The 12,691-nt window shown below is 43.2% G+C and overlaps 1 protein-coding gene across 1 annotated transcript in view; it reads right to left on the bottom strand.

The window, feature by feature from the left end:
* Positions 1-11,320, bottom strand: part of LOC123513088 (collagen alpha-1(I) chain-like) — a 23,739-nt gene extending 12,419 nt beyond the window's left edge. Inside the window, exon 1 of the mRNA XM_045269941.1 lies at positions 11,257-11,320. Coding sequence (XP_045125876.1) covers positions 11,257-11,268 — 12 coding nt within the window. The 5' untranslated portion in view covers positions 11,269-11,320. The remainder of the gene's footprint in view (positions 1-11,256) is intronic.
* Between the last annotated feature and the right edge of the window lie 1,371 nt (positions 11,321-12,691).

The following is a 12,691-nucleotide window of genomic DNA, read 5'->3' as shown; positions in this document are numbered from 1 at the left end:
TTTATACAGATATCTTTTCTTTCCCAATGCTCTTGTACTTTTTTTTCTCTCTCTCCCTATTCACTTCCTACTTCTTGACACTGCAACCTTTCCAGTCTCCTCATTCCTGCGTTTTTTATTTTTCAGGCATTGATCAGCGCCCTTTTCTTTCCTCTCCCTCTCTTCTTTCTCTTCAGTGTTATTGGTTTTTTTATCTTTCATTCCTTCTTTTATAGCTTTCCTCTCTCCTTTCCTTCTCAATAAACGAGCATCATTTTCTCTCTTTTATAGTTCCCAGCGTGGACAAATATCTTGATTTACTCCTGCTCTTCCTTTTATTCCTCTCTTTTATGCTTCCTCGGCGCCATGTGACCGCGATGCTGTGACGCCATAAATCGATCAACACCTAGCTTCTGTTATTTTTCTTATCTTCACTATTTCTGTATCTAAATATAATACCTATTCATTCTTGCCACTTTATTTTCCAACCTAATCCTTAATCAATTGCTAGTTCACACCTCATCTTAAATAAAACTCCATCTTTTCTCCCCCACCCAAACCTTTTATATAACTCACGAATGCTTCTAGATCTGGCATGTTTTATATACAGGAGCAACCACTTAAAGACCTGATGACTTTTTTCAGCTGTCATGTGTTCATAAACCACCAAGTCCTGTTCGCTGCATTGCCTCCTCCCTCTCCCAGATTCCAGGAGGCACCCGTGACATTTCCCAGGGCGGTGGCTCGAGCATTGACAGCCGAGGGTCGCTGCCAGTGTGGGACAAACAGCATAACGGGACTGACAACACTCACAGGGCTTAAGAGGCAACGGTAGGTGCAGGAAGAACGGGATCAACAATTAAGAGGTGTGGGTCACATACACGGAGAGTAGAAGTGTAAATGTTTGTGGTTGTGGAATTTGGAGCATGTACCTATCTATATCTGTGTGTCTGTCTTTGAGTATTTCTATTCTTTATTCTAGTATCTCTTTCCTCCAACCTATCATTAACTGTGTCTTTTAACCTCAGACTCTTTCTCGTTATTCTACTCCTCCTTTTCCTTGCTACATTTGCTCACTGAATGAATAAAAAGGTACTGCACCATAATTCCAACAAAGGCAGTGACGAAACGAAGAGCATAAGAGAATAATAGGAAGAAAAACACACTTACTGAAGGCTGGATATAAATCGCGCAAGAAGGACGAGGATTAAAACGCGCCTTTAGAACGACGGAGCAAAAATTAAACCACCGCATGAATGAAGGCCAAGCAAAAAACACCAACAAGAGAAAGGAGGGAAAAAAAAAGCGAGACATTACACACACCTGCCTTCACCCTTCGAGGCGTCACGCTGGACAAGGACAAACCAACGTCATGCCTCGAGGAAGGACTATTTTTTTAAACTGGATTAAGAGAAGAAGAAAAAAAAACTCAGGCCCCGAACAATGTAAGGAGACAAACACAAGGAAAAAAATGGAGGTGGGGCGTCATTATTCTTGTTCACCATGACTGCCTGAAGGCGACGCTGAAGGGGAAGAAATAGAACAAGGTAGACTGATGGATGAAATAATAAGAAAAAAGATGAGGGAAAGAAAACGACAGAGCTAAGTAAATAAAACAAAACCCAGTGAAGGTGAAATGAAAAGAAAAACGAAGGTGACAAATAGAAAGACAGAAAAAAAAAGCGAAACATAACGAAAAGACGAACGATACTTCTACAAATAAAAAGATATAAAAAGGAACAGAAAGTAAAAGAAAGGAGAAAACTGCAAGGAAAATTCTAAATGTGGAGGGAAAAGAAGTGATAACGACAACAAAGGAATTAAGAGAAGGAAAACGTTTTAAAACCCAGACGGGGGAGAATCAAGAAGGGATAATAATCAGCGTAAAGAAGGAGAAATGAGCTAATTAGAGAGAATACACACTTAATTACTTGCCTTAGTTCAGCTGCCTGACGGAAAAACGCAAAGTTACGACAGAAGGTGAAATAGCAAAGAAAAAAATAAAACATGAAGGAGAAAGAAGATAAGTGAGAGAGAGAGAGAGAGAGAGAGAGAGAGAGAGAGAGAGAGAGAGAGAGAGAGAGAGAGAGAGAGAGAGAGAGAGAGAGAGAGAGAGAGAGAGAGAGAGAGAGAGAGCGGATCAACAAGTACAAAACAAAATACAAATATAGTTTAACTTTCAAATACATGTAACAGAAAATTGGAAGCGGAAGGCGTGAGATCAGAGAGAGAGAGAGAGAGAGAGAGAGAGAGAGAGAGAGAGAGAGAGAGAGAGAGAGAGCCCAAATAAGGATAATGACCATGACTGTGAGCAACTCTTACTTCTCGAATCCGTAAACAATATATTGGCCAAAAAAAAAAAAAAGGAAGAAAGAAAAAAATGCAAACTGAATACCAGAGAGCAAGAGAGAGAGAGAGAGAGAGAGAGAGAGAGAGAGAGAGAGACGAACAAGAGGACACGAATCAGAAAAAAAAGAAAGAGGAAAAAAAAAACTTATGCAATTAATCTCTCTCTCTCTCTCTCTCTCTCGCTAGCGCAACTCTCAAGCGTCAAGGCGGGGCGGGGCGGGACAACCTTTAAAAACTCACAACAACCTTTACAAAACATCACGTGCGGGGAGGAGAGAGAGAGAGAGAGAGAGAGAGAGAGAGAGAGAGAGAGAGAGAGAGAGAGAGAGAGAGAAACAAACATATAATAATAAAAAACAAGGTAAAAGCAAAACAGAATCCATGATACAGAGAAAAAACAAAAGGAAATACAGGAAGAAAAACGTAAAAAAGTAAAAAAAAAAAAAAGAAAAAATACGTAAATAAGGGTAAAATTATAGAGAGGGATACGAATAATGGTAACACTACATCCTGTGAGTAAGTGAAGGAGTAAAGAAGTTAATCAGTCAGTGAGTAAGAACGCATCCGTGAGTAATGGAGAGAAAGAAAACGTCATTGCAAGGGAAGTGTCACGGAAGGAGGCGGAAGAAGGTGCACAAAAGGGAAAGAAAACGAAGGAAAAGGAAACTTCATTAAGGAGGAACATGGAAGTGTCACGGATCGCCGCCACTGCTCCCCTTCAAGTCACGCGGAACTTTACACGCGGAACAAAAACACGCGGCACAGACTGTCTCACTGTCTCACTGTCTCAAGTTACCACGCTGGGGGGAAAATTCTTCGCGGAAACCAGGGATAAAACTACCACAACTCTGCACGATCACGAAGAGGCATTAAATCGCACTAAAGCCAAGGTACTTCTAGATCGTCTTTTGTTTGCGAAGGTTAACGAGAGTGACGTCACGATCTCTGTTTATATTCCCGGATGTACTGGATTAGGAAGGAGAAGGTGAGAGGAAGGTGTGGCTGAGGGAAGATGATGATTGCCTAATGAGAAAAAAAATAATGCAAAGGGCGTCATGAAATTGAATGATCCCTGAAAGAAGCAATAATGGTAACACAGCGTGGCCTCTAAAGTATGCAGCGCGTGAGGCAATAACTCTTGCAACGCCGTGCTTGTAATTTCAGGTGATGGCGTCATGTAATTCAATAATCCTTGGTCGAAAAATTATAAAAAAATAAATAAATGTCCTGTAAAACAAACACGTGACCTCTAAAGTAGGAGAAAAATGAAGCAATAACTCCTGCAACCTGAATATCGTAATTCAATCAAATGTTTACCTGTCTCGCCTCACACTCACTTACCTTGATGGCTTACCTAATACTTCGATATTTACATTTGTCATCATTTTCTTCCTGGTTACCTAAGTTTCCTCCTTCCCCGTCTCGCCCCCTCATTCTCGCCCCCTCTGCCACGTTCCTACCTTGCCTCAGCCCTGCCTCAGCCCTGCCTCAGCCGTGCCGCAGCCTCACCACGCCCAGTTATACCCTGTTCTTGCCCCAACCTCACCCTCTCCCAGAACTTCAGCCCATATTCACTTTCCACACCCTGTAATTCCTTGATAAATATTGCTCTGAATTACATTTCTTTCTTGCCTCGTGCGTGTCTGACCTCTGCCCGGCCCCACTCCGCCCCAGAAGCCCAGATCTCGATTCCTTTCACGTATCTTTATAAACTCGTTGCTGCATCGCCAAATAGTCAGTCAGCCAGTCAGTCACCCAGTCAGCCAGCCAGTCAGTCAGTCATTCACTTACATAGTCCAGTAACCCTTCAAACTGTCGTTCTTCCTTCATTCATTCTCTATATCTTTTTTTCTCCTTCGTTTATTCTTCCGTCTTTCGTCTTGTCTGTGTTATGGTTTGCTTTTATTTTCTCACCCAACTCAACCCTGGCTTTACTTAACAGAGGGGTAAGAGAGGAGGGAGGGAAAGAGGCTGGCGAGGTGTGGCAAGGCTATGGAAGCAAGGAGCGAGTGGACAGAACACAAACTTAACAGGGGAGAGAGAAGAGAGGAAAAGAGGCTGGCGAGGTGTGGCAAGGGGTGGGTGGACAGAACATAAAGGAATACGTGAAGGATACAAAAGGATGAAAAGTAATAGAAGGAGGAACTAACAATAAAAAGAAAAGAAAATAGGCCTTCAGGAAACAAATGTATACAAACAGCTATTTGTACTTGAAAAATGAATGAATACGTAATGAAATCTCTCTCTCTCTCTCTCTCTCTCTCTCTCTCTCTCTCTCTCTCTCTGTTCACGTTTTTACTCCTGTATTTGTTTGTGGCCCTGTCCTTATAGCGGTCTGTTACTCTCCTTGGCGCGCTTAATTATAGAAAACGTTGCAAAAAATGGGGGACTTGGGTAAACTCAAAGGCCATCAGGACACATCGGTTGATCTTTACCCAACGCACAAATCACCGTGTTATTTGCTGTCGAGGAGGAGGAGGAGGAGGAGGAGGAGGAGGAGGAGGAGGAGGAGGAGGAGGAGGAGGAGGACGAGAAGGAGGAAGGTGAAAAGAAAGATGAGGAAGCAAAACTAGAAAAGGGAAAGGAAGAGGGTGAAGAATTAAGAGGAAAAGAAGAAAGGTAAAGTAATGAAGAGAAACAAACAGGAGGAGGAGGAGGAGGAGGAGGAGGAGGAAGGAGAAGAAGGAAAGATGAGGAAGCAAAACTAGAAAAGGAAAAAGTGGAGGGTGAAGAATTGAGAGGAAAAGAAGGAAAGTAAAAAATGAAAAAAAAAACAATAAGAGGAATGGAAGGAAAAGGAAGAGTCAAGAAGAAAAGCACGAGAGAAAAGAAAGAGAAAATAAAAAATAAGAGACAAGAAAAATAGAAATAAGAGGAAGGAAATGGGAACAGAAAGATGGAGAGGAAGGCTGAGGGGGAGGAAGAGGAGAAGAAGAAAAAGAAGAAGAAGAAAAAGAAGAAGAGGAAGCCAAAATGAGGTGGCATGATGAGTAAGCAGCAAAGGAAATGAGAAAGTGAAGAGGAATGAATGCAAAGACCAAGGCGAGACAGAAACGAAAAGGCGAAGGAAGGGAAGATTGATGAAGAGGAAAGATGAGAGAAAAAAAAAGAGAGAGAGAGAAAGAAGAGAAGGAGGAAAGAGTGAAAGTTCTCTCCATACTTAGATAGCAAAATGAAAGTGGGTCATTTATGTTAGTGGGTGTGGCTAGCCTGCATGCTGGAGGGAGAAAGGGAGAGAGAGAGGGAGAGGGAAGGAGAGAAAGAAGAGACAGGAGATAAGAAGTGAAGGAAGAGGAGACAGCCACAAACTTACTACAAAGGAAAGGAAAAGCAACAGTAAATGAGTGAGAAAGAAATATTAAGACAGCACGGAAGAATGAAAATAAAAAGAAACAAAATAGAGAAAAGAAATAAGGGAAAAGGCAGTAAATGTGGTAGAAAGTTTTATAGAGACAAACGGAGGGAGTGAGAAAGAGAGGAAAAGAGACACAGGAAAGAGAGATAAATGTGAAGGTAATGCAAATAGATAAGAGGGAAGTAGGTACAAAGATTTATGAACAGGTAACAAAAGTAGGTTGATAATATCTCGTGCTAAAGAAAAAGAGAAAGGTAGAAAAGGAGAGAGGGAGTAAAAGTGAGGCAAAAAAAAGAAAAAAAAAGATAGACACAAGGTAAGCAAATTATTACCTGCTTCTCTTCCTCTTCTCTTTCCTCTCACGGGAGAAGAGGAAAGGAGAGGAAGGGAGAGGAAAGGAGAGGAAAGGAGAGGAAGAGAGGGGAAGAGATGTCACAAGGGAGCAGAAGTATATAGGGAGATAATATTCTTTTCCTCCTTAAGAGAGAGAGAGAGAGAGAGAGAGAGAGAGAGAGAGAGAGAGAGAGAGAGAGAGAGAGAGAGAGAGAGAGAGAGAGAGAGAGAGAGAGAGAGAGAGAGAGAGAGAAACTATCTGTTCGTTCACAACTTATAGTGGCGAAGTTAAGATGACAAGTTCGCGAGTGTGTGTGTGTGTGTGTGTGTGTGTGTGTGTGTGTGTGTGTGTGTGTGTGTGTGTGTGTGTGTGTGTGTGTGTGTGTGTGTGCATCATCCTAATATTTCTCCTCTTCCTCCATATCAAAGTTTACAATTTATTATCAATGTCTATCTTTTATCCACTCCTATTTATTGCCGCCTCTTTATCATCATGTTTCCCTCGTTCTTTGCTTGCCGTTCGTCACGTTCCCCTCTTTCTGCACTCTACTATTTCCTCTCTTCCATATTTTTTTTCTTATTCCTCTCCTCCCTCTTTCTCTCTCCCTCTACGTCATTGCATTCTATTGTTCTTGTAATTTATTTTTCACGCCTCCTTCATCTCTTCTTTTATTTTCCACTCCCTGAATTATGTCTCCCTCTCTCTCTCTCTCTCTCTCTCTCTCTCTCTCTCTCTCTCTCTCTCTGCGCTTTTATTCATCATATCAGATATTTTCACTCTTATCTATTCTCTTTTTACAATCAGGAATTCCATATTTTTCGTTTTTTATCAATTTTACATATTTTTTTTCATTTAAATCTTTTGGTAGTCAGGTCATCTGGGTTAAAGTTTTGCATGCCTGTCTGTCTGTCTGTTTGTTTGTTTGTTTGTTTGTTTGTCTGTCTGTCTGTCTGTCTGTCTGTCTGTCTGTCTGTCTGTCTGTCTGTCTCTCTCTCTCTCTCTCTCTCTCTGTAACGACCTTGTCTCACGTGTGGTAATTAAATAATATTGCATCCAGTAATCTCAAGCAGGAAGTGACAACAAACCACATCAACTCCCCCTTCCTCCTCCTCCTCCTCCTCCTCCCTCCACCTCCTCCTCCTTCTCATACCAGAACAGCATCGTATTTTCTCCCCTGGTTCACCTGCCCGCCCTGACCCTCTTGCCGTCTGGCCACACCTTAATGATGTCACCTGTTGCTCTGCTAATTAAAAGGTCACACGAAGATGAGATGGCCAAGAAAAAGCGAGAGAAGAGAGACGAGAGACGAGAGAGAGAGAGAGAGAGAGAGAGAGAGAGAGAGAGAGAGAGAGAGAGAGAGAGAGAGAGAGAGAGAGAGAGAGAGAGAGAGAGATTACAGTTGCTTTAATTAGTGTTTGGAGAGGAGCAGGAAGAGAGAGAGAGAGATGGAGAAGAGGAAGAATGAATCAAATTGCTACCAATCATCATCTTCCTGTTGTTAGTAGTAGTAGTAGTAGTAGTAGTAGTAGTAGTAGTAGTAGTAGTAGTAGTAGTAGTAGTAGTAGTAGTAGTAGTAGTAGTAGTAGTAGTAGTAGTAGTAGTAGTAGTAGTAGTAGTAGTAGTAGTAGTATGATGATGATGATGATGATGATGATGATGACGATGAGAAGGAGTAGGTGGTGGAGGAGGAGGAGGAGGAAGAGGAGGAGGAGGAGGAGGAGGAGGAGGAGGAGGAGGAGGAGGAGGAGGAGGAGGAGGAGGAGGAGGAGAAGGAAGTATAGAATAGGGAGTGGTTAATGGAGTAGACGTAGGAGGTGAATAATGAAGCGGGGGAGTATTTGGAAGGCGAAGGAGGAGAAGGAGGTGGAGGAGGAGGAGGAGGAGGAGGAGGAGGAGAAGGTGGAAGTGATGACCATATAAAGGAAATCAAGGCTCGTGGAGTATTCTAATCTGGACGCCTACCCCATAATAATAATCACGAGAGAGAGAGAGAGAGAGAGAGAGAGAGAGAGAGAGAGAGAGAGAGAGAGAGAGAGAGAGAGAGAGAGAGATTACAGTAACCTCAAAAACACTTCATTAAATCACTCATATACGCAAGTAGCAGGAAGGAATGTCAAGTTATGACCATTAACTAAAAAAGAAAAGAAAAAAAACATTAATTATTATCAAAGGTAATAAAAGTGACATTGGCATTTATGGTGCAACGCCTTTACTGGTAATATCCTGTTGTGTGTGTGTGTGTGTGTGTGTGTGTGTGTGTGTGTGTGTGTGTGTGTGTGTGTGTGTGTGTGTGTGTGTGTGTGTGTGTGTGTGTGGTGAACGTGCACAAGACATGGGAGGTTGTGTCAATATAAATCGGAGGGCGTGGGGAGTGACTCATGGTGTGGGGAGGGGGAGGAGGAGGAGGAGGAGGAGGAGGAGGAGGAGGAGGAGGAGGAGGAGGAGGAGGAGGAGGAGGGAGAGATATGGATGGCACGAGTCAGGAAGGAGAAGGACACAAGTACGAGTAGACAATGAGAGGAGGAGGAGGAGGAGGAGGAGGAGGAGGAGGAGGAGGAGGAGGAGGAGGATAATCAAGGACAAAGATGTAATGATTAAAGAAATGGGTATGTAATTCAATACGAGAGAGAGAGAGAGAGAGAGAGAGAGAGAGAGAGAGAGAGAGAGAGAGAGAGAGAGAGAGACACACCCCAGACAGAAAGTGATGCGTCCTTGACGTTCTAGAATAGGTAAACACACACACACACACACACACACACACACACACACACACACACACACACACACACACACACACATGAGCATGAAGGGAAGAGAAGTGAGAAAAGTTAAAGATAAAGACACCACAGGAGGAGGAGGAGGAGGAGGAGGAGGAGGAGGAGGAGGAGGAGGAGGAGGAGGAGGAGGAGGAGGAGGAGGAGGAGGAGGAGGAGGAACAATAGCATTCTTTCAGTAGAGAGGTCCCGTTCGTCGCATTACATCACACCTCACGAAAAATACGGGTGTGCAAACTGTGATTATAGCAGCATGGGTGACTAATAAAGCACATTGCCAGAGAGAGAGAGAGAGAGAGAGAGAGAGAGAGAGAAGTTTATATATTTGTTATCAGTTTCTTTCTTGCTTTTAACATTTCCACCTTTCTTTTCATATATTTATTCTTCTTAGCTTCGTTCATCAATTTCTTAAAAAAGGAGAGGTATTGAGGAAGTGAAGAGCAGAAGGAAGAAAATATAAAATAAGAGAAGAATAGAGGGAGAGTAAGAGGAGGATACAAAGAAGAGTGGTAAAGAGAAAGGAAGAGAGGGAGAGAGGAAGAGTGGTAAAGAGGAAGGAAGAGAGGAAGAGAGGAAGAGAGGGAGAGTGTTGAGAAAAGGTAGAGAGGAAGAACTGAATTTAAGATATGTTAGCTACAACACTGCTACTTCCCCCCTCTCTCTCTCTCTCTCTCTCTCTCTCTCTCTCTGCACAAGATTAAACCATTCCGCTGAGTAAGAGGAACATGTGAGTGACGCGCAGAGCATTCAGATCATGAGGATGCATTTTAATCATCGCAGTTACGCAACACACTCAGACAATCGGCAAATAGCAAAGCAGGTGCAATTAAGCTAATGATATTTTTCAATCTGCCTCTCCACATTGCAAACTCGTGATGGGTATAAACGGAAATTTTTGAAGAGATTAGAATTTGCGGCCGAAATAATAATGAATAAAAGAGAATATATAACTTAAGTGAAAAAAAAATAAATCAGTAATGTCTCAAAATTCGCCATATTAATTTTCTTAGGTGTTTTTTAAAGAGCTTTACGGACAGAGAGAGAGAGAGAGAGAGAGAGAGAGAGAGAGAGAGAGAGAGAGAGAGAGCAATATAGGTACGTACAGTAATAAATGGCAAGGCTAAACAGGTACAGGAAGTTAGGGGCAAAAACAGTCACACCTACAGCCTCTCAAGAACACACTATGCAACAGATAATGATGACCATCGCCACTTATGACAAACTGCACTGGTGAAAAAAGTGGAAAGACACACACACACACACACACACAAAAAAAAAAAATAAATAAATAAATAAATAAATAAATAAATACATAGATAAATAAGAATAAACAATAAATAAATGAATAAATGGATGAAATAAACAGTAAGCATGAAATGAGGCAACAAAAAACGAACCGAAATAGAAAACGCTTTGGAAGGAAATAAACACTAGAAAAACATAAAAGCACACAGACACACAGACACACAGACAGAACCAAAACAAACACTGAAGCAAATTAAAGCAAGCACAAATAAAAACACTCCCTGAAGATTAAATAACAAAATACAACTACAAAAAGAGTATTAGTTAGTTAAGAAAAGAAAACAAGAAGCGAAGAGGGAAAAAAAATAGCAGTCAAGAAGGAAAATAAAAGGAAAGAGATTCAATACGGAGGAAATTAAAATGAGGTCACTTTTTTGTGGGATCAGAACACTTAAGCGCATCAACAGTAGCATCACGAAGGCAAATACTAATAAAAGTGAGTGGATGGAAGGGAGGAGAGTGGGAGGAAGAGTGAGGGTAAGGGAGAATGATGGAGGGAAGGAGGGAGGGAGGGGAGGAAGGGAGGTAGGGGAGGTAATCCAGATGACCTCATTTTTCCTTTGAGTAACCCGTCTTTCCACTTTCCCAGGCCGCGAGGTCAACCTAAGATGACCAAACAATATTCTCTCTCTCTCTCTCTCTCTCTCTCTCTCTCTCTCTCTCTCTCTCTCTCTCGTACAGTGTCATTAATCCAATCTCTCTCTCTCTCTCTCTCTCTCTCTCTCTCTCTCTCTCTCTCTCACGCGCACACATACACATACACACTTTCACACGTGCGCTACCAGAGTCAAGAAACGGACGTAGTTGAGGGGAAAAAATACATAACGGTAACTGAGTAAAAATCTCAACGCCACTGGGATGGAAAGGGACGACGTTTGAGGGAGAGGAGGGGAGAGAGGAGGAGAGGCATCACACGTGTCTTCATAAGCCACTACTCTTGCAGGGAGGGAGCGACACCACTTTCCTTTTCATTCTAGTGGGGAAAACGTAACAACTTGAGCGCACCACAGAAAACGAGGTATCAAGGTCAAGGGGGAACTCGTGTCGAAGTGGAAGTCGAGGAATAGACACCAGGATGCACCGTGTGAGGACTGAAGCACACAAGACACACACACAAGCAGGCTGTAGGCGACGCGGCAGGGGCAGATACAAGCACTCACCGGAGCTCTCATGCCGGTGTTTAATCCAGGAGGGAACTGAGAAAAGGACTGAGCCGCTAATCTTCCAGCACCGTCTCTATAAGTCGGCACAATGAACGTGTTTTTGCGACGTGTTTAAGACAGACCTGGCGATTGTTCCCCAGCCTCTCGACGCGGTTCACAATGTTTCGTCGCTGTTTCCGCCACGCATCGTAAGCCCCGGGTATCCTTGCACGCGGCGCCTTGACCTGTTAACACACCCATGCACAAACTACCGACTCAGCTGTGAGATGAAGGGAAAAGAGTGAAAAATTGACACCTATGGACACTGGAGACATTATTTCTACCTCGCCATTCATTCTGCAACTGAGGTGGGTATGAACGTTAAATTAAGAGAATTGCCAGGTACCGCTGCCACTCAGAAACACATCTTTGCTACCCGCGCGATGCAACGCAGACTTATCACCCAATGCAAATAGTCCCCAGCCTCCCTGCACACTATTCCTGACAAACATTTGGGATTCCGCTAACCAAAATCTCTGCTAGCGCTGGAAAAACACTAAATAAAACAGGTGGTGTGAAGAACGCCGCCTTACGGAACGCCTTACCTAACTCCTCCTTCCTTAACCTGTAGCACGGCACCACCCTCCCAAGCCCCTCCTCCTTCCTCCATGTCCCTCCTCTCCCCTTCCCTCCTGCCTCCTGCCCCTCCCTCCTCCCCTGATCACGGAGACAAGGCCGCGGCGGAGCGGGCGTGGCGGGGCGCTAAGAGGCGGGAGCAAAGAACAGAGGAAGCCCAAGCAAGGTATCCGGGAGCCTCTGAGTAAGCGGTACCCAGGGAAGAGGACACTTAGAAGGACACCACAGCTACATCTAAGCCTACACCACGCTTCTTCTCGGCGTCCTAGCAAGGTGAGGATGGATGGAATGCTAAAGGAAAATGAAGAACAGGAAAAATTTACGTGGTGACGCAATAATTGAGGTAAAAATGGACTTAACCTCTTCAATACTAGGACACATTTTTACTTTGAGGTTTGTGTACGATTAGACCATTTTATTGACATTAGGAACGGTGTATGGAAGTCAGAAGATTAATGGCCAGAGTCTTCACTATTTTAATCCCCCACATGAGTTTCTGAAGCTGTATAAAACCACCAAATAGTAAGGAGAGTGAATATGGAAACGCGTCATGGTACTGAATGGACTTAATGAGGAGAACATCCTTTTATTGACATTCCTCTCACAGACTTATCATTCCTGCGTGATGATAGGCTGGGGGAGAGATGAATGTTAGTGACGCAAGTGAGAGATGATGAATGCTAGTGACGGGAGACGTACGTGGTGAAGTATGATGAGATGGAGAATTATAAGTATCAGTAAAGCCACAGCCATTGTCTGCAACCACACCCTGACCTCCATGTCATCCCCTTCACGCCGTCTCATGTCACCCAAACAC

The sequence above is a fragment of the Portunus trituberculatus genome, chromosome 35 (genome assembly GCF_017591435.1).
Source record: "Portunus trituberculatus isolate SZX2019 chromosome 35, ASM1759143v1, whole genome shotgun sequence".
Classification (NCBI taxonomy): domain Eukaryota; kingdom Metazoa; phylum Arthropoda; class Malacostraca; order Decapoda; family Portunidae; genus Portunus; species Portunus trituberculatus.
Note: the sequence above shows the minus strand (reverse complement) of the source record. Positions and strands in the feature narration are given on the sequence as shown.